Here is a 20,868-nt window from a genome sequence, read left to right on the forward strand (position 1 = left end):
TCAGGAGATTATATAATGAATTTTTACCGACCAAAAGAAGTATCATGCAAGAAAATGGAGTCTGGAGAGCACACGAGGTGCCCACAAGGCAGGGGGCACGCCTCCCACCCTCGTGGGAGCCTCGTGTCCTTTCTGGTCTGCTTCTTATTTTCCTATTTTTCTAAATATTCCAAAACAAAGAAATATTGCCATTAGAGTTGTTTTGGAGTCGGTTTACTTACCGTACCACGTACCTATTCCTTTTCGGAGTCTGAAACGTTCCAGAAAGTGTCCCTTATGTATTCCTCCGGGGTTACAGTTTCAATAATATTAGTTTCAACATTTATAGGATTACCTGAGATATAATGTTTAATTCTTTGACCGTTCACCACCTTCAGATTTTTGCCTTTGAAGTTGTTGATTTTTATGGCACCAGAATGATAGACCTCCTCAATAACGTAAGGACCTTCCCATTTAGAGAGAAGTTTGCCTGCAAAAAATATTAAACGAGAGCTGTATAGCAATACATAATCACCTACATTGAACTCACGCTTTTGTATCCTTTTGTCATGCCATCTTTTAACTTTTTCTTTAAACAACTTGGCATTTTCATAAGCCTAGGTTCTCCATTCATCAAGTGAGCTAATGTCAAATAACCTCTTCTCACCGGCAAGTTTGAAATCATAATTGAGCTCTTTAATGGCCCAATATGCCTTATGTTCTAATTCAAGAGGTAAGTGACATGCTTTTCCGTAAACCATTTTATACGGAGACATACCCATAGGATTTTTGTATGCAGTTCTATAGGCCCATAATGCATCATCAAGTTTCTTGGACCAATTCTTTCTAGATCTATTAACAGTCTTTTGCAAAATTAATTTGAGCTCTCTGTTACTCAATTCTACTTTACCACTAGACTGTGGGTGATAAGGAGATGCAATTCTATGATTAAGGTCATACTTAGCAAGCATTTTACGAAAGGCACCATGAATAAAGTGTGAACCACCATCAGTCATTAAATATCCAGGGACTCCAAACCTCGGGAAAATAACTTCTTTAAGCATCTTAATAGAGGTGTTATGATCAGCACTACTTGTTGGAATAGCTTCTACCCACTTAGTAACATAATCAACAACAACTAAGATATGTGTAAACCCATTAGAGGAAGGAAAAGGTCCCATATAATCAAAGCCCCAAACATCAAATGGTTCAATAACAAGTGAATAGTTCATAGGCATTTCTTGACGTCTACTAAGATTACCAATTCTTTGACATTCATCACAAGACAATACAAACTTACGGGCATCCTTGAAGAGAGTAGGCCAATAAAAACCGGATTGCAATACCTTATGTACAGTTCTATCTCCAGCATGGTGTCCTCCATAGGCTTCAGAGTGACACTTGCGTAGGATCTGTTCCTGTTCATGCTCAGGTATACAACGTCTAATAATACTATCCACTCCTTCTTTATAAATATGTGGGTCATCCCAAAAGTAATGCCTCAAATCATAGAATAACTTTTTCTTTAGCTGGTATGTGAAACTAGGTGGTATAAATTTAGCAACAATATAATTAGCATAATCAGCATACCATGGAGCAGTTCGAGAAGCATTTATGACATTTAATTGTTCATCAGGAAAGCTATCATCAATAGGTAGTGGGTCATCAAGAACATTTTCTAACCTAGACAAGTTGTCTGCAACGGGGTTCTCAGCTCCCTTTCTATCAATAATATGCAAATCAAATTCTTGTAGCAGGAGAACCCATCTAATAAGTCTAGGTTTAACATCTTTCTTTTCCATAAGGTATTTAATAGCAGCATGATCAGTGTGAATAGTTACTTTAGAATCAACAATATAAGGTCTGAACTTATCACAAGCAAAAACAACTTCTAAAAATTCTTTTTTAGTAGTAGCATAATTTCTCTGGGCATTGTCTAGAGTTTTACTAGCATATTGAATAACATTTAATTTCTTATCAACTCTTTGCCCTAGAACAGCACCTACAACATAATCGCTAGCATCACACATAATTTCAAAGGATAAATTCTAATCAGGTGGCTGAACAATAGGTGCAGAAATCAATGCTTTCTTAAGTATTTCAAATGCTTCTACACAATCATCATCAAAGACAAAAGGAATACCTTTTTGTAATAGATTAGTCAGAAGCCGAGAAATTTTTGAGAAGTCCTTAATGAACCTCCTATAAAAACCGGCGTGACCGAGGAAGCTTCTTATACCTTTAATGTCCTTGGGACATGGCATCTTTTCAATAGCATCAACTTTAGCTTTATCAACTTCAAGGCCTCTTTCAGAAATTTTATGCCCCAAGTCAATACCTTCATTAACCATAAAGTGGCATTTCTCCCAATTCAAGACAAGATTAGTTTCTTCACATCTCTGCAAAAATTGATCAATGTTGCTTAAGCAATCATCAAAAGAGGATCCATAAACGGAGAAATCGTCCATGAAAACCTCACATATCTTTTCACAAAATTCAAAAAATATAGCCATCATGCATCTTTGAAAGGCAGCAGGTGCATTACATAAACCAAAAGGCATACGTCTATAAGCAAAAGTACCTAAAGGGCAAGTAAAAGTGGTCTTTGATTGATCATCAGCTGACATATGTATTTGAGAGAAGCCAGAGTAACCATCTAGAAAGAAAAAATGTATATGTTTGGATAATCTTTCTAGAATTTGACCAATAAAAGGTAAGGGGTAATGATCTTTTTAGTAGCCTTATTTAATTTGTGGAAATCAATTACCATCCTATAACCTGTAATAATTCTTTGCGGAATAAATTCATCTTTATCATTAGGAACAACAGTAATACCTCCCTTCTTAGGAACACAATGAACAGGACTTACCCACTGACTATCAGCAACGGGATAAATTATACATGCCTCAAGGAGCTTTAATATTTCTTTTCTTACCACTTCTTTCATCTTAGGATTCAACCGCCGTTGGTGATCAATAACTGGCTTGGCGTTTTCCTCCAAATTTATTTTGTGTTGACATAGAGTGGGACTAATGCCCCTTAAGATCATCAAGAGTACATCCAATAGCAGCACGGTGCTTCTTCAGAGTTTTCAATAATTTCTCTTCCTCCTTCTCTGAGAGGTTAGCACTAATAATAATATGATATATTTTCTTTTCATCAAGATAAGAATATTTAAGAGTATCAGGTAATGGTTTAAGCTCAAACACGGGATCACCCTTGGGTGGAGGAGGATCCCCTAGGATTTCAACGGGCAAGTTGTGTTTCAAAATAGGCCCCTGTTTAAAGAATACTTCATCTATTTCCCCTCTTTCATTCATGAACATATCATATTCATGGTCTAGCAAATATTGTTCTAATGGATCAGTAGGAGGCACGACAATAGAAGCAAGACCAATAATTTCATCTTTACTAGGCAATTCTTTATCATGGGGTTGTCTACAAAATTTAGCGAAATTAAACTCATGAGATATATCCCCTAAACCAATAGTAACAACATCCTTCTTGCAATCTATCTTAGCATTAACAGTGTTCAAGAAGGGTCTACCAAATGTAATGGGACAAAAGCTATCTTGAGGGGAACCAAGAACAAGAAAATCAGTAGGATATTTAGTCTTCCCACACAAGACTTCAACGTCTCTAACAATCCTAATTTGGGAAATAGTATCTCTATTAGTAAGCTTAATGGTAACATCAATACCTTCTATCTCAGCTGGTGAAATATCATGCATAATTTATTTGTATAAGGAAATAGGTATTGCACTGGAACTAGCACCCATATCACACAAGCCATGATAACAATGATCTCCTATTTTAACAGAAATAACTGGCATGCCTACCACAGGTCTATGTTTATCTTTAGCACCAGGTTTAGCAATTCTAGCAGTCTTATCACAGAAGTAAATAACATGCCCATCAATATTATCGGCCAAGAGATCTTTAACCATAGCAATATTAGGTTCAACTTTATCTTGCTCAGGGGGTTTGTGTGTCCTAATATTACTTTTGTTGACTACAGTTGAAACTTTAGCATCATCCTTTATTCTAACAGGGAAAGGTGGTTTTTCAACATAAGCAGTGGGAACAACAGGATCATTATAAGTGATAGTCTTTTCTTCAACTTTAATAGATGCAACTACTTTTGTTTCAATGGGAGGATTATATTTAAACCACTTCTCCTTGGGGAGATCAACATGAGTAGCAAAGGATTCACAGAAAGAAGCTACTATCTCAGAGTCAAGTCCATATTTAGTGCTAAATTTACGGAAAACATCGGTATCCATAAAAGATTTAACACAATCAAACTTAGGTGTTATACCTGACTCCTTACCTTCATCGAGATCCCAATCTTCAGAGTTGCGTTTAATTCTCTCCAATAAATTCCATTTGTATTCAATAGTCTTCATCTATTCAATAGTCTTCATCAGAAAGGAACCAGTACAAGAAGTATCGAGCATGGAGCGATTGTTGTCAGAAAGGCGAGCATAAATTTTTTGAATAATCATTTCTCTTGAGAGCTCATGATCGGGGCATGAATATAACATTGACTTAAGCCTCCCCCAAGCTTAAGCGCTGATTTCTCCTTCGCGAGGCCAAAAATTATATATATATATATATATATATATATATACTTACGATCACGATGAACAAGATGCATAGGATAAAACTTCTGTTGGAATTCCAATTTCAACCGTTTGTAGTCCCATGATCCCATATCATCACATAGCCTATACCATGTCAATGCATCTCCCTTCAAAGATAAAGGGAAGAACTTCTTCTTGATAACATCATCGGGCATACCTGCAAGCTTAAATAATCCACAAACTTCATCCACATAGATTAAGTGTAAGTCGGGATGAAGTGTTCCATCTCCTGCAAAAGGATTAGCTAGCAATTTCTCTATCATACCCGAAGGAATTTCGAAGTAAACATTTTCATTTTCAGTAGGTCCAGTAGGTTGAGGAGCAACTATTTGCTCTACCGGTCGGGGTGAAGATACCCCGAACAAGCCTCTCAAAGGATTACTTTCCATAGTAACAAGTGACAGTAAATTTCAGCACACTATATAAAATTTTCCTTACAAAATTCCACCTACCAAAGGCGCTTCACTCTCCGACAACAGTGCCAGAAAAGAGTCTTGATGACCCACAAGTATAGGGGATCTATCGTAGTCCTTTCGATAAGTAAGAGTGTCGAACCCAACGAGGAGCAGAAGGAAATGATAAAGCAGTTTTCAGCAAGGTATTCTCTGCAAGCACTGAAATTATCGGTAACATATAGTTTTGTGATAAGGTAATTGGTAACGAGTAGCAAGTAATAAAAGTAAATAAGGTGTAGCAAGATGGCCCAATCCTTTTTGTAGTAAAGGACAAGCCTGGACAAACTCCTATATGAAGGAAAGCGCTCCCGAGGACACATGGGAATTATCGTCAAGCTAGTTTTCATCACGCTCATATGATTCGCGTTTGGTACTTTGATAATTTGATATGTGAGTGGACCGGTGCTTGGGTACTTCCCTTACTTGGACAAGCATCCCACTTATGATTAACCCCTATTGCAAGCATCCGCAACTACAACAGAAGTATTAAGGTAAACCTAATCATAGCATGAAAACATATGGATCCAAATCAGCCCCTTACGAAGCAACGCATAAACTAGGGCTTAAGCTTCTGTCACTCTAGCAACCCATCATCTACTTATTACTTCCCAATGCCTCCCTCTAGGCCCAAACAATGGTGAAGTATCATGTAGTCGACGTTCACATGACACCACTAGAGGGATGACAACATACATCTCATCAAAATATCGAACGAATACCAAATTCACATGACTACTAATAGCAAGACTTCTCCCATGTCCTCAGGAACAAACGTAACTACTCACAAAGCATATTCATGTTCATAATCAGAGGGGTATTAATATGCATAATGGATCTGAACATATGATCTTCCACCAAGTAAACCAACTAGCATCAACTACAAGGAGTAATCAACACTACTAGCAACCCACATGTACCTATCTAAGGTTTGGATACAAAAATTGGATACAAGAAATGAACTAGGGTTTGAGATGAGATGGTGCTGGTGAAGATGTTGATGGAGATTGACCCCCTCCTGATGAGAGGATCGCTGGTGATGACGATGGTGATGATTTCCTCCTCTTGGAGGGAAGTTTCCCCGGCAGAACAGCTCCGCCAGAGCTCTAGATTGGTTCCGCCAAGGTTCCGCCTCGTGGCGGCGGAGTCTCGTCCCTAAAACTTGCTTATGGTTTTTTCCTCGAAGAAAAACTCCATATAGTAGAAGATGGGCATCAGAGGGCCACCAGGGGGCTCACGAGGCAGGGGCGCGCCCAGGGGGGATAGGGCGCGCCCCCACCCTTGTGGCCAGGGTGTGGCCTCCCTCTGGAACTTCTTGCGCTCAGTATTTTTTATATATTCTGGAAATAGCTTCCGTGAAGTTTCAGGACTTTTGGAGCTGTGCAGAATAGGTCTCTAATATTTTCTCCTTTTTCAGCCGAGAATCCCAGCTGCCGGCATTCTCCCTCTTCATGTAAACTTTGTAAAATAAGAGAGAATAGGCATAAGTATTGTGACATAATGTGTAATAATAGGCCATAATGCAATAAATATCGATATAAAAGCATGATGCAAAATGGACGTATCACCTATGAGCAGTGATAAACCGTACGATAAATCGCCGAATCGAAAGATTTTTTGAACAGTGGTATGAACCCAACCATTGAAAATATTATTTGGGTAAAAGTTTTCTTGATAACTCCCAAGTAATATTCAAAGCCAATTAAATTCCCAAAAGGACTGAGTTGGATTCATTGAAAACAATTCAAAATCAAAAGGGAATTATTAAAAATGGTTTTGCATTTTATTTGGCAGGAAATGAAAGTCCACAGGTCCAAAAGATGACCTTGACACTCTTCCTATTTTCTAAAACGAATTTGAAACATATTTGGTTTTGAAACCAAATTCAAATTCAAAAGGGAAAATATAAGTGCAGTGACCCAGCCAGGAAGAGAAGTGAGACCTTGAATCAAGGTGTGTTGGGAAATTTTTTCTGCAGCTCACGATACCTGGAAATAGCCTTCGTTATTCATTGGAGGTACCTTGCTCTGACGGCTTGGGGTCAAGCTGCTCCTCAATGCAGTGACCTAGGCCTGGCAGAAGGCCTCTCGCCGCTGTTGACAACTAGACCGGTCCTGGTGTGCGACTTGTGCCAAGAAAGGACGCGGACCAGTAGACGATAAAATAGGTGCTCCCATGGTGAACAGTAAATTCAAAAGAAAAGTACTAAAAATTCAAAAAAAAATCTATCTTTTTTGCATGGAAGAAGCTTAGGTGTGTGAGGTCCACTCCAATTTTCAGCTTATTTGGGCACCTTAATAGCTCTCGGTGAAAATGACAAATTTGGGGTCTGTGAAACAGTTTATTGTTCATCTACTGTTCTAATTCAATTTGTCTTTTGTGCTGAGAGCTACTCATATGTCCAAATAATCTAAATTTGGAGTGGACTTCACGCACCAAATCATTTTCCATGCAAAAATGGATTTTTTTGAATTTTGTTAGTATTTGTTTTGATTTTTTTTCTTAACCGGGTGCAGATGAGTACGAGCTCAGAAATGGATATTCGTAATATAGATTACATTTGATATTGCATGTATCATTTGATCTGAGGTCATTTTCCTGAAAAAGTTGCTTAAATATTTCGGTTTTGTTTGCCAATAACGCAATGAAACAACGGTCCGCCCGGTGTAAATCTGAACCAGCGGTCTCATTTTTTATTCTACTTAAGTTCAACACGTCTTACAAACAAATTATACGAAATCTGAAAGAAAGGAAAGGAAATGAAAGGAAACAAACAAAATGGATGTGACTGGTTAGATTGAAAATCAAACAAATTGCATTGAATTACAACTAGAATCACGGTAACAAAGAAAATATAACGATGAAAAAGCAACAATATGTAAGAATGAGTTAGTTATGGAGCCTGTCCAGAAGCCATGATTGTAATTAGGTGTGAGGTACATAGCCCCGAGCATTTTTAACTCGAAAATTCCAGACGAATGAGCACTGCAAACCTGCAAAAAAGATGGACTGTACCGGCGCTGAGGCAGTCGCACAGCATAATCTCGCCGACGGTAGATTATAATTGATTTGCCGGTTCGGCTTTTTTTCTTTCATTTTTTACATTTTCATAACCCATCTATTTGTCTTTTTTAACACAGTACAAACGCAAGCGTTTATATACACGCGTACACACTCATTTCTATGAACGCACATCCACCTACCTGTCAGTAATTCATACTTCTACCTTATGACCTACTTTGGCCTGAAGGAATTTCATAGGAATTCTAGAGGATATGATTTTTATAGGATTTTTCCTTTAAAGCCCTTTGGTTCATAGGAATGGATTCCTATTCCTACATAGAATTGGTTCATATCCTTCACATTTCATAGGAAAATAAAAATGAGGCTAAACTCAATGAAAAAATTCCTTTGATGTAGAATTTGAGATACATACCATCTCATTTCCTACTAAATTTCTATTCCTACAATAATCCTATCCTATTAACCATAAAACCATAAGAGGCCTAAAAATAAACCCAAATGCTACCTACCACCACCCTCTCCTCTTCCTCTAAAGCCTAGCGGCGTCGACAAAATTGCGTCGGCGTGGACAGTGGGCGCGGAGATCGACGGGGGCCGAGGTGAACCGGCAGTAATCCTTTACTCTGCCCAGTCTTCCACAGCAAGAAGAGGCCTCCTGCCCCCTCAACTTCTCCGAGCGACTGTGGGGATTCAGCCATGTCCATCACGGCGGACGAGGACCACGCCGGATGGACATTCGGCGACAGCGGCAGTGACGAGGAAGAGGAATGTAAGACAAACCCCGTAATCGATATTTCACTTGATTTGTGTTTCCTGGCTGTTTTAAACTTTTAATCCATGTATGTCTGACATGCAATTGGTTTTGCTTAGTTATAGATCATTGCTCCTGATTTAACATACAGCAAAGAGGTTCAGAAACAATAATAACATCTTGCTGAATTAGTCATATAGACTTGCCTTATAATCGAAAATAAAATCGTGTTTTTGAACATGAGGTCCGTGCTTAACTTGTTGATGATATTGGGCACACACCCTTAATATGAATGTGGATTTTTTTTTCAGGTATACTGAGTGTAGCCTAGTTAATCGCAGTTGGTTTCTCTGCAATGCTTTCTGTAGTGATTCATCTAGGGATTTTTAGCCTTGTACATTTAGCTTCCATGTCAGTAAGGGATGTATGGATTGTGCAAGTCCACATCCTAGACAAAGTTCTTACTTGATTTCACTATTTTGATGATTTTTCATGTAGGGACAAACCGACCTTTTACAGTTGACGATTTTCCAAGGGTTAGTTATGACCGTGGTGAACAGACTTATAGAATCTATGCGAATCCTGATTTTCGTCTTCGGGGCCCTGCGCCACTCTCTCTTTTCCGCGCATACAATGACCCCCTTGTTGATAAAGAGAGGGGTTGGTTTTGTAAAGAGTATGAACTCCATGACGAGTCTGAAAGTACGTTTCTGTTGTTAAATAATCTACTACTTTCTGTTGCTGCGTTGCCATACATCATATGTATATATTTTTACCCCAATTATATAGTATCTCAGTATAATCTCACGGTTCATCTATTGAATATGCAGTCACTGTTAACGATGTTGGGATCAATGATTGCTCAAATAGCTGTGATCGATCTACAATGGTCTTGGTGCAGTTCTTTGATCTTAAAATCGCTGGATATCACCATACCCAGCCTGGACCTGCCAAAATATTTGGTTTTTTCGCAGCACGGGATCGGATCAAACCCCTGCGCAACTATGTCTACAAGCGCGAGATTGATAATTATGAAGCTGTGGCTGTGAATCGGAAAATGGTAATTTGGTTTATAGGCTTGCAACTTTGTGCTCGGACCTTTTTTTCTTTCTGAAAATATAAGATAATTGCATCATGTCAATTGTCAAAGCTCCAGATAGGCATTGTTTTTGTAAGTTTGTGATAATCATCTTAACAGGACCCTGGAATTAGTTTATTTCCTCGCATAATCCATGCTGCAACAAACTAGTTGAGTTAGAGGGCCACCGCCCCACCCTGAATTCACATGAGGTGCAGTTTCAGTGCTACTAGGCATGAGGAGGAGGAGGAAGTTAGCCTTGATGGGCAGGTGGTACCTCAAAATGACACTTTTCGATATTTGGAGTCAGTGTTGTAGAAGGATGGTGATATCGATGAAGATGTCCTTCATCATCAGGAGGACACCCTTTTGATATTTGGGGTCAATGCTGCAGAAGGATGGTGATATCTATGAAGATGTGAGCCATTGAGTCAAAGTTGGATGGATGAAGTGACGTCAAGCTTCTGGCGTTCTTTGTGATAAGAGAGTGCCACAAAAGCTAAAAGGCAGGTTCTGTAGGATGTCGATTCGACTTACGATGTTATATGGCGTTGAATGTTGGCCAACTAAAAGGCGACATGTCCAATAGCTAGCTCTAGCAGAGATGCACATGTTGAGATGGATATGTGGTCACACAAGAAAGGGTCGATGATCGTGTATAACATCGTCTGAGATGGTTTGGGCATATACAACGCAGGCCTCCAAAAGCGCCAATAGTGTGTAGCAGACAGTTAAGGCATGTTGATATTCTTAAGCTAATCGGGGTAGACCAAACTTGACAAGGGAAGAGTCCGTAAAAAGAGATATGAATGACTGGAATATCACCAATGATTGAGCCATGGACAGGGGTGTGGGGAAGCTAACTGTCCACCTGCCAGAACCATGGCTTGGGTTCAATATTTTATGGGTTTTAACTCTAGCCTACCCCAACTTGCTTGTGACCAAAAGGATTTGTTGTTGTTGTTGTTATTCCTTTTTTCATAGGAAAAGTAGGGGAAAGCATAGAATAGGAAATTTTCATTTGGTGACACTATTCATCCATTTGGTTCAAATGAAGGACACATAGGAAAATGAAGGGATTTTAACATTTGGATTGAGTTTCAAAGGAAAAACAAAAGGCATTTTACAATCTACTCAAACCTCTTTTATGCTTTGATATGTAGAAAGAGCATGGCAAATTCCATAGGTTAACAATTTAATCTTACCTTGGGAGAATCTACTACAGACATAACCTAGTTACTGAAAATTAGATAAAGTAAATGACAATATTCTTCTCCGCTTTATTGATATAGGGGTCAGCCACTTTATATAATAGACAAGACTTGACCAACAAGCCGGTAAATGTAGTCAAACTCTAATGCAGTCTCTAAACTACTGGACTCTTTCCTAACAAAGTTGCTTAATCAACTTGGACTCTAATTAAGGGATAATACTCCATGTCTGATGGGCTGGCCCACATAACTACCGAACTCATGCTTTAGCCAATTCATCTAGAATTCCAAACAAGAGATCTCGAGTTTGACCTTGCTAACATAGTGTTAAAAATAATGATATTTGCGGCCTGCATTGATCCCACGTTAAGGGCTAAAGCAACCTAGATGTGGAGGGGAGTGTTAAAATATATTGCCCGCCTCTCTCCATCAGTTCAGACTTTTGGATAAATTGGCTGGAGCGTGAACACAATACGACATTTCCCCCTTCCTTGAAAAACAGCTTGTTTGCAAGTTTTCGGTTGTCAATTGCCTCCCAAGGGACCTTGGGTGCTACCAGTTGTGGTGGTCGTAGTCGTTAGCCTCGATGAATAAGAGCCGCGTGCACCAATGACCATGAACATAAATCTCGTTGCAGTCGAAGCAAAGGCCCTGACAACGATGTCCTGCCAACTCAGGGGTGAGGACATGGTCAAAAAAAACTCAAGGGTGAGGCACTGAACCTGCCATCGCGGGGTTGGCCATGGAGTGGTCGACAACAGAACAAGTGCTAGCAGTGCTGGCGTGGAAGGTATTTTGGCTGCGTTCACCCCAGGAGAATCGGAGTGGCGTGAGGGCCTTATAGGCCCAGAAAAGCTCGTGTGCTGATGTTGGAGTAAAATGTCGTTGTTCATAGGCCTTGTCAAAGGAGATGAGGATGTGGAGGCCAGATAGTCGTATTGTGTTCCAGCTCGACAGGATCCCCATTGGAGATGTACCGAAATTTTTTTGACATGCCTCTCTCATCCTCAATGATCATGTTGTGCAAGATGATGCAAGATGCAACATGTCATTATTTTTGATAGAACCTCTGGCTTCCAATACTCGGAATAATGGCAAAGCGCTTTTGAAGCACATCGAAAGCTTTCTCAACATCCTTTCTTTTGGACTCTTGACGCATTGCATAGTGGGATATCTTGTTGCCTTTAGGATGCTAGATTGTCTTCACCAAATGTTGCCCATGGAGGATAGATGACATTTGCAAGGTAGTAGCCCATCGCGTACTGATGACCATTGATAACATAGTTGCAAGGAGGAGCATCTCTGGCAACAAGCCTTGCGTACAATGCTGATCTAGAAAGCACATTCAGGTCATTATGAGAGCCATGCAAGCCAAAAAAAGAATGTCAAATCTATAGATCCTCCAATGCAACTGCCTAAAGAATGATGGTTGGATCTTTGGAGTGCCCTTTGTACCGACCTCTCCATCCCGTAGGACAATTCTTCCATGTCCAATGCATGCAATCAATTGATCCAAGCATCCTTGGCAATCCTTGTTCTTCACTCAATCCAAGAGTCTCTGCTCTTCACTCAACCCAAGAGTCTCCGTGTTTTCATCATTGGCGCCCTCAAGTACTCTGGTCCATGGATCTCAATGACGTCTTGTGTGCATCTTCGAACGGCCTCTAGGATAAGAATCTTCCCCAATGCGGACATAGTTATCAATGGTGTCTGCCGAACACCCATAGTCAAGCACTCGAACAACCACGACACACTTCATCAATGGGCATGCATGTATCTCTCCCGATGCATTTCTCATATGTGTAAACCATGGATCGTGCTCCTCAACAACTTTTGCAATGCTGAGGAAGAGACTTTGGTGCATCCGAAATCGCCAGCGAAAATATTTCTCTGGATAGGTTGAATTGGGTGCAAACTAATCCTTCATAAGCTTGGCATGATCTTTTGCTCTATTCCGATTGGGTGCAAAGTAATGCCGTGGCCGAACTCCGGCTTTTAGAATTTCACCAGTGTGGTCGCGATTTCGAGCCTCCTAACTCATCCTTGGGTGCTCTACGACATCTTGGTCGTCCGCTGGTTCTGATTTGGACAAAACCGAGCTTGGTGGTTACCTTTTTAGTCCACGAGAGTGTGGCGGTTAATGCAGCGGTGAAGATATGGGGTGGTTCTGGCTGCAGCGCCAGCGGCAAGCTAATCTAATTTGGCCCAAGAGGAGCGAGTGCGGTGGCTGGCGGGGGAAAGGAAAGAGACCTTTTACGGTGCATCAGATCAATATTGACCGTTCATATTTTCGTTTGGACGGTCCAGATATGGAAATACTACCACAGATTTTCGATAGTATATTTTCTTATCAGGGGTAGTTTCGGTAGTTCGCTGTTTACCAAAAACGCGGGCTGGTTTCCTCAGAAAACGAGTGAAGGGCATTTGTGGAATTTCACGTATTGATCTTTTTTTTCATTAGCCATCGCCGTCTGCTCCTTGAGGGAAATGAGGCCGACTGTTTAGGCAGACCTCGAATGAGAAAAAAAATCCCAATCGAACGCTGGCCGCGGTAGGGCGAGAGGATGATGACGAGCCCCGGTCGCCGTGACGGCCCTTCGCGCAGTCAGTGCGAGCGCTAGGGTTTGGTGCCCCGCCTTCGGTCAGATGAGCGGGCGCTGCGGCGTTGCCCCCATGGTGTCACAGTCATCGTCGGCGAGATGGCCCTGCCATTCGTGTTCTGGAGCTGGTGGCTGAGGGGGAGGGGGGAAGGGGACGAAGGCGAGACGTTGCTGCAGCAGCATGCCCCATCGCCGTGACGGCCCTGCGCGCCGCCGAGTTGGAGTTCCACTAAGGTACTAGCTTCGTACAGATCTCACTTGTCGATTGATTTGATTTGCCGCATTGGATGATATTTGGGTCTGTAATTTGGGTTTGTAGTCGTTGAAATTGCACATCTATAGAAGCTGAAATCATTGTTATTATTATGGTGAGGAATCTTGATACAAGTTGTTTTTCTGGTCGGCGGCTGTGGTCGGCGGCTAAATGTCCCGCCATTCGTGTTCCCCTCCTAAGCTGCAGGATGTGGAGCGGGTCGCCGAGGGGGAGGACTAAGGCGAGACGTTGCCAGCATGCCCCGTCGCCGTCAAGGTCCTACACGCCGACCAGTGCCGTACAGATCTGTCGTGGCCGATGCAGGTACTCGCATCCAACCCATCGATCCATTGGCCCCCATTTCTTTCCTTGATTTCGTAAGCTAGATTCTCCATCGTCTCTGGCCCAGGCACCGCCACTTGCTAGCTGTGTCTGTACCGAGGCTTATTCTGAAATTGGACCTAGGCTTATTCAGCTTAGTTCATGAATCATTAAGATGTCATAGCATCACAAATCCTATGTTTTTGTTTCTAACTCAAATAGTGCCGTGTGGAGATAAACAATGATGTCAAACGTGTATGTCTATCCTTCCTGTATAGCAGTGACAAGCGATTTGGAGGGAAAAAGCTGATCCAGCCATGGTCCTCGCCTAGGAGGAGGACGAGTTCCATCACACCAGCAGCAGTTCAGGTCCATGCTCGTCCTCTCTGCTCATCTTGTGTACTTGTTCAAATTCAGAAATCCACACTAGCTTGTATAGCAGCAAGTCCGAAAGTACAGGAGCTCATGTACACAAGGATTTTTTTTGTATGTGATATTAGTGCAGAGCATGTGCAGTTTCAGATTCCACATAGAGCATGTTTCAGTTCCAGCTGATTCAGTCATGGTCATATGAACAGACATTCCAGTTCAGTCTAGTTAATTAGTACACCTGTTCAACACTCATATAGGCAATGGATAGTTCCCAAGTTGGTGGCCAAGTTGGCTTTTTAGAAAATCCTGATCATCGATTAAATGGTAGGATGCACAAGTTGAAATAACAGGACAGCATTTGCCTATCATTCATTGGCATAATACAGAATTGAAACCCCAGGTTTAAAAAGATTGTGTTGCTTCCAAGGACACAAGTAACAAGGAAATTGCGACTGAAAGTGTAAAGCCACTTAGAAATTTTGTTTTTGAATCACATCCTATAAACCAAAGGGAATTGCATCATTAAACAAAGAATACAAGATTTTGTGCATGAAAGACTTTAATTAAAAATTAATGTAGATATTCAATATGGATAAAAGTAGTAAATGTACGGCAATTTGCCGTATAGATAAAGTAGCACAACCAAAAAAAATGTTTGATACATCTCTGATGTATAGATAAATAGATAAAGTAATAAAATTGAAAACGGTGTGGAAACCGTCTACGGGGCAAAAACCACACCACCCCAAATCCTATTAACTCTTCCCTTAGTCTAGCACCACACAACTATAGTGCGGAACCATCGTCTCCTAAGACATCTCCGCTGTCGTTGTGTCCGTCGTCACCTCCGAGGTCGACGTCTTCTAAATCATCTTCTAAGTCAACTGCTGGTATGGCCTTCCGAACTTTCAACTCATTGTGAGGTGAATTGATCAACGCAGCAGCAAACCATCTTCTGAACTGTCTTATGTCATCCTGCATAGGAGGTAGACGTTAGGACCCTTTGTATATGTGAAAGTTAAGTTAGATAGGGAAGATGTAGGTACCTGGTTGAATATTGCCGACAATCTCACTCTAGTCCAATATTGGATGTATTTCAACACCCATCTTTTTGCTGTGGCACTTCATAGTCTGTGATAGGCCACGAAGCCACTTGAGTGTCCGACCATCTACTTCCTGGCATTCTATTTTCCATCACTGCTATATCAATATGTGTTTCCATTCCAAGAAGCTGCAAGTAACATATCACTCAATTTAGTACATTATTCGTATAAACTGTAAGTTATATAAAATGTTGTTAGAGCCTCACCGCAGCAATTACTTCTTTGCGGTTGTTGCGTGATTGGAGTGAGTCCAGAATTTGAATCTCCCTCTTTTGGGAGTTGACAACAGCCAGGAACCAGTGGTGGTTGGGAATATTTGAAGGTAGGAAAATCTGCGTGCAAAATTTGTAACTGGTTTGAAGTGCCTAAAAATAAAATTTCTTATTTATATAAGAGAAGGGTGGATTTTTTTACCATGTCATGCTTCAGGTAGTTATCTCCCCATTTAGTGCCTGATTTGCCGCTTAAAACATCCAAGGTACAATTCGGGACTGTGCCATCTCTCTTTAGGATGTTGACAATGGTCGACCTTTCGACATACACGGTACCATGGTCTCGTACACCTTCTAGTCCGTCCAGGCGTAGGAGTTCAAACGCCGCATCGAGTACCTAAGAAAGAAGATATTAGTTTAATTGGAAAACATATAAATAATCAAAGATACTATTTTGCGTTAGCACTTACATCGTCATCCACCCAAGCTGCAAAGGAGGAATGATCTGGTGTTGTCAGGCATTTAAGATACTTCTGCGTTAGAAGTATGTCCTTGATCTTCACCAACTTGGCGGTCTCAGGAGTAGTGTTTACATAGTCAACTACTATATTCTGTGTAACTCGATCTATTTCTGCCTGAAAATTGATCAAGTCCTCCTTGAGCTGTTTTAGCTGCTGGGCGCTGCTTTTCCCGGGATTCATCTTCTTATTCTGTGTGTACATAATATCGTTACTGTCATGTGTCTGTTGAGATAGAGCTCTTTTCCTTCTGAGCGCGGGGGTGTAAAATTCGTATTCCTCGCTCTGAAGGAGTGAAGACTTCTTTTTCTTCCGGCTGTCATGTCTGACACGCCTCCCTATGGAGTCCATGGCATCCATGGACGTATGCTTGACCTTCTGCGATATTTGACTTAAGGTTAGGAATATGGGTTGAGAAAAACGTTTGTTAGCAATTTGGTTAAGATGTGATGCAGACCTCATATTCGGAGGGTAAGTTCTTGCTATCGTCTCTTTCAGTCTTTGACTTCTGGGGGTGTACATATGTTTTCTTCACCTTCTGCAATGTTGTCATCAAGTTAAGAATATGGTTGAAATAAACCCTTTCCTAGCAATATAGTTCAGACATGTGATGCTGACCTCAGATTGGGAGGGTAAGTTCTTGCTGTCACTCCTAAAACGCTTACCAAATGAGTCCACAGCATCATCTCTGTCTGTTTTTCCTTTGTGGGGGTCCACAGGTGTTTTTTTACCTTTTATACAGATGGACAAGTTAGCACTAAGTATGGTTGACAAAAAAACATTGTACCAAGATGGAATTCATACCTCAAATTCCCCAGCAAGGTTCTTGCTGGGGTTGCTGTAGACACACTTTGGCACTTCATTTGTACTAGCAGCAACATTCTTGAGGTTTTCTAGTTCGCACGTTAAAATGAAAAATGGTTAGCATACATTCTGACATGAAGACAGTTAGAAATTTTGTGACATACCTTGATATTATTATCAACTCTCTGACCCTCATTAAAGTCCTTCTGTCCTACTCCAAATCGATGATCCTATTAATGAAAAAATGTTAGTCATGCACTCATCTAGAAGGATGAATTACAACAAAAAAAGAACAAATGCATACATTGAATGCACAAATGAAGTCCTCCAAGCGCATGCTGTTTTGCTTTTTAAGCCTTTCTACTCCGTCCAGTTTTGCGGAAATCTCCGAATATTGCTGACACACTATTGCTTTTATCTCTCCCACCTAGGCGAGTACGCGGCCTAGTGTCCCATCGACCTACAAGTTAAGATAAATTAGAACTGATTGTTTCATAAAAATATTTGTACAAACAAATAGTTTCAGCCTAATAAACGAGTAGTATCATTGTACAAGTTACATAGGACGTACCTCAAAAGTAGACTTTGTAGGTTGATGTGAAGCCTTCGGCATTGGCTTCCAAGGGCGCCTGAGGTCGTCTACCATCTGCAATTTTTTATATATTATGAGTCATTTTGCAAAAACTGAGCAGATGACAACTAGCAACAGTAAGCATATACCTGTCCTACTCCTATGTAGTTCTGCGATATTATTTTGTCGACCTTTGCTGCCTTTTCTTCGTCCCAGTATTGTATCAATGGTTTATCTCGTTGAAGATAGGAAATGGTGGATCAATATGGTCGACTCGGAATTTCTCATAGAACCAAGTGTGGGAGAGAATTAAAAAGAATACATAATTGACCAATTAAAGAATATCATAGGAAGAGTTTGTACTACCTGCAGTAGTGGGAGATTCCCCTCCAAGTTCGCGGCACCGTTCACAAACTTCCTCACACTTGACATTAAGTGGTCAAGAAATAGTTTAGCATAATTTATGGAGTTTATAGTATGTATGTCGATAACAATTCCCAAATATTTGGATCAACATAGGGTTGTGTCGTTGGGCAAACCAACTTGCCAATGGTGTACAAGACATAAGGCTTCACAAACCGTGGCCTCTCTTCGCCAATCATCTTCTTACGAAGACCTGAAAAGGTTGTTTGTCAAGTATTGTAATTATGAAATTTGTTCCATTATCAAACGAAAAAATAGTTCTGAAAATATCATATACCTTTCAAGGTCAGTTTGTTATCTTCGGGATCCTTTAAATCAAGCCATAAGTCCTGCACTTCTTTGAACGGAGGAGGGACATAGTCCCTCCCCATGCTGGGCAGGCCTGTGATGTGTTCTACGTCTTGCAAGGTTATTCTCATAGGTACCCTGTGTATCACAAACGCGACAACTTGTGAATCATATGTGCTAGCAATCTTTTGGCACAAAACTCTCCTAACATTCATTGCAGGAGTCTTCAGAGTTTCGCGAATGGGTCTATCTAGGACACATCTAGATGTGACATAGTTATGTCACATCTAAGCTGATTTTCACTCTGTTTGTGGTCCATTTTTTTGTCCTAGTTTTTTTTGCTTCTTGTTGCTCCATTATATATTTGTGGGAGGTTAGCTGTGAGATCCTTAAAAAACATCTAGATGTGAATTAGACAAACTGTTCGCGAATTGTCGTTTGACTAGCTATGATATATTGTTCCTGGGTTAGCGACTGGACAAACTCCGAGTACCCGTGCATTGATACAACCTGGGTACCCTGTATGTGCAAAGATTATTTTCAGTGACAAGCCAACAAAAATAAGAGATTTATTGTGAACAAATAATTAAGATTATCATTTAGGCTGTTTATTTGGCTATATGCGGTGTTGTTTTAATTTGCATGCATGTTCTCTTTCTATCTTTAATTTGCATGCATGTTCTCTTTCTATCTTCAGTAAGAGTAGGCTATGGTGAATGTGCCTACGGATTTTCAGCATATTTTTACTGAGAAATAAAAATATAATTTTACTGTACGTACCACTGAGAAATAAAAATATAACTTTACTGTACTCATTCGTTGACGTACTATATTGCTAGCTAATTAGTTTAAGACGTGCCAGGCTGAAGTAATGATTTGATTAATGTAACTTGTACTTAAGCTAATCTTTTTTATGTAATCTACTGATCTTTTTTTGATGTAATGTAAACAGGATGTAATCGGGATTGTCATTCAAAAAAAAGGAAATCGGGACTGATCTACACAAGAGGCGTCATGTGGATCTATAGTAGGCTATGGTAAATCGGGACTTCTATGTCATGCTGATCTACACGAGTTGATGTACGGGTTCAATGAGATATGTATACCTTCTTTGCCGACGAGTGTGGCGGCTTCGGTGCACCTGACTTTGTCGATGAAGGTGGGGGCTTCGATGCACGTGACTTGGATTGCTTCGTGACTGACTGTGCAGGCCTGACGGACGCAGCAGGATGATAGGGAGACATATGACGGTGGTGGTGATGGTGATGGCGAGATTGGTTGGTTCTGCTCAAGGTTCAAGGATGGGATTCAAGGAGGGAGGCTGGGCTGTGGTGAGGTTTAGGTTGATGCGTACAAAGCATATATATAGGCTGGGTACACGATCGTGTAGGTTACAATCTAGTCATTTATTTCTTGCCGAAGAATAAACCCGTGTTTTGTTTTATTGTTGATGGGATTGGAAGTAACTTTCTAGAATCCTCCAAAATTTTCCTATCGAAAATACCACCTCCACAAAATCTTTTGCATGCAGTCCGGTAATGTAGGGCGTGCATGCCTCGTCTCCTTCCGTTGCTAACGATAGCTACTTTTCTGGAAAGGAAACAAAATCGCCGGTCGGTTATCTACTTCTGTTAGACTACGTATATGTATCATTTATCTCCCCACAAAGGGGCCCCACCTCCCTTCCAATCACGCCCTCACATAATGCGTTCCCTGCACATATTAACACGACGAATAACGTTCTCATATAATGTGTTGCCTTCATTATAAATTGTCAAGGTCGCATTAATTGTGCCCATTGAATGGATGCTCGGACCCACGCAAGTACGAGCTAGTATGAGTTGTTCGAACCCACATGATGCCAAATGTCAGTACGAGTCGTCCAAACCCACAAGTGTCAGTACCGCCGGTCTTGACGGAACTTGTGTTTGGTGTCTGAAGTCGTTCATTTTTTGCGTGGGATCCTCCCATGGCAATTCACACATGATGCCAAATTTTGGAATCGTGTCACGCATGGCAGGAGATACACCATGTGGAAACGTGCTGCTTCGGTTAGGACGGAAGGCCAAGTCTCAAAGTGTTTTTTTGGATGCACCAAACAGACCCAAATTTTTTGCACACGCACACAACATGGCAAGCACACATGCCAATTTTCGTTCACACCTAACATTTTATGCAATTTCTATGGTTTTTCGATGAAAAAACCGTAAAATATACGCCGGTCGTGACAGAACTTGTGTTTGGTGTCTGAACTCGTTCATTTTT

The 20,868-nt window shown here is 40.8% G+C and overlaps 3 protein-coding genes across 7 annotated transcripts in view; 2 read left to right on the plus strand and 1 right to left on the minus strand.

The window, feature by feature from the left end:
- Nucleotides 1–8,794: 8,794 nt before the first annotated feature.
- The window catches only part of LOC119299243, a 22,585-nt gene continuing 10,511 nt past the window's right edge, over nt 8,795–20,868 (plus strand). The window contains exons 1-3 of the mRNA XM_037576490.1: nt 8,795–8,867; nt 9,348–9,551; nt 9,680–9,909. Of these exons, the coding sequence (XP_037432387.1) occupies nt 8,795–8,867; nt 9,348–9,551; nt 9,680–9,909 (507 nt within the window). The remainder of the gene's footprint in view (nt 8,868–9,347; nt 9,552–9,679; nt 9,910–20,868) is intronic.
- Nucleotides 13,390–20,059, plus strand: LOC119299757. 5 transcript variants are annotated; one of them, XR_005146255.1, is made up of 4 exons: nt 13,390–14,315; nt 14,591–14,681; nt 19,556–19,683; nt 19,814–20,059. XR_005146255.1 is itself a non-coding variant. In XM_037576907.1 (4 exons), the coding sequence occupies exons 1-4, from the start codon at nt 13,920–13,922 to the stop codon at nt 19,598–19,600; spliced, it is 312 nt and encodes a 103-aa protein (XP_037432804.1). In that variant the 5' UTR covers nt 13,390–13,919; the 3' UTR covers nt 19,601–20,059. The 5 variants fall into 5 exon arrangements, 2 of the variants coding, with proteins under 2 accessions (XP_037432804.1, XP_037432805.1); XR_005146254.1 differs by having other exon boundaries at nt 13,390–13,972; nt 14,193–14,315; nt 14,594–14,681; nt 19,556–20,059; XM_037576907.1 differs by having other exon boundaries at nt 13,390–13,972; nt 14,193–14,315; nt 19,556–20,059.
- LOC119299756 lies at nt 15,705–17,367 on the minus strand. The gene is made up of 3 exons (XM_037576905.1): nt 16,470–17,367; nt 16,202–16,396; nt 15,705–16,119 (listed from the first exon to the last, which is right to left on the minus strand). The coding sequence occupies exons 1-3, from the start codon at nt 17,037–17,039 to the stop codon at nt 15,982–15,984; spliced, it is 903 nt and encodes a 300-aa protein (XP_037432802.1). The 5' UTR covers nt 17,040–17,367; the 3' UTR covers nt 15,705–15,981.

The sequence above is a fragment of the Triticum dicoccoides genome, chromosome 5A (genome assembly GCF_002162155.2).
Source record: "Triticum dicoccoides isolate Atlit2015 ecotype Zavitan chromosome 5A, WEW_v2.0, whole genome shotgun sequence".
Lineage (NCBI taxonomy): Eukaryota > Viridiplantae > Streptophyta > Magnoliopsida > Poales > Poaceae > Triticum > Triticum dicoccoides.

Bases quoted from the DNA above. Each gene is read 5' to 3' on its own strand.
- LOC119299757 (XM_037576907.1), top strand. From the start codon at position 13,920: ATGCCCCATCGCCGTGACGGCCCTGCGCGCCGCCGAGTTGGAGTTCCA. The intron at 13,973-14,192 runs GTACTAGCTTCG...TCCCCTCCTAAG, and splicing joins CGAGTTGGAGTTCCACTAAG to CTGCAGGATGTGGAGCGGGT. The intron at 14,316-14,590 runs GTACTCGCATCC...CTTCCTGTATAG, and splicing joins ATCTGTCGTGGCCGATGCAG to CAGTGACAAGCGATTTGGAG.
- LOC119299756 (XM_037576905.1), bottom strand. From the start codon at position 17,039: ATGTACACCCCCAGAAGTCAAAGACTGAAAGAGACGATAGCAAGAACT. The intron at 16,397-16,469 runs GTAAGTGCTAAC...CTTCTTTCTTAG, and splicing joins CAGCTTGGGTGGATGACGAT to GTACTCGATGCGGCGTTTGA. The intron at 16,120-16,201 runs GTAAAAAAATCC...TTTTGCACGCAG, and splicing joins ACTACCTGAAGCATGACATG to ATTTTCCTACCTTCAAATAT.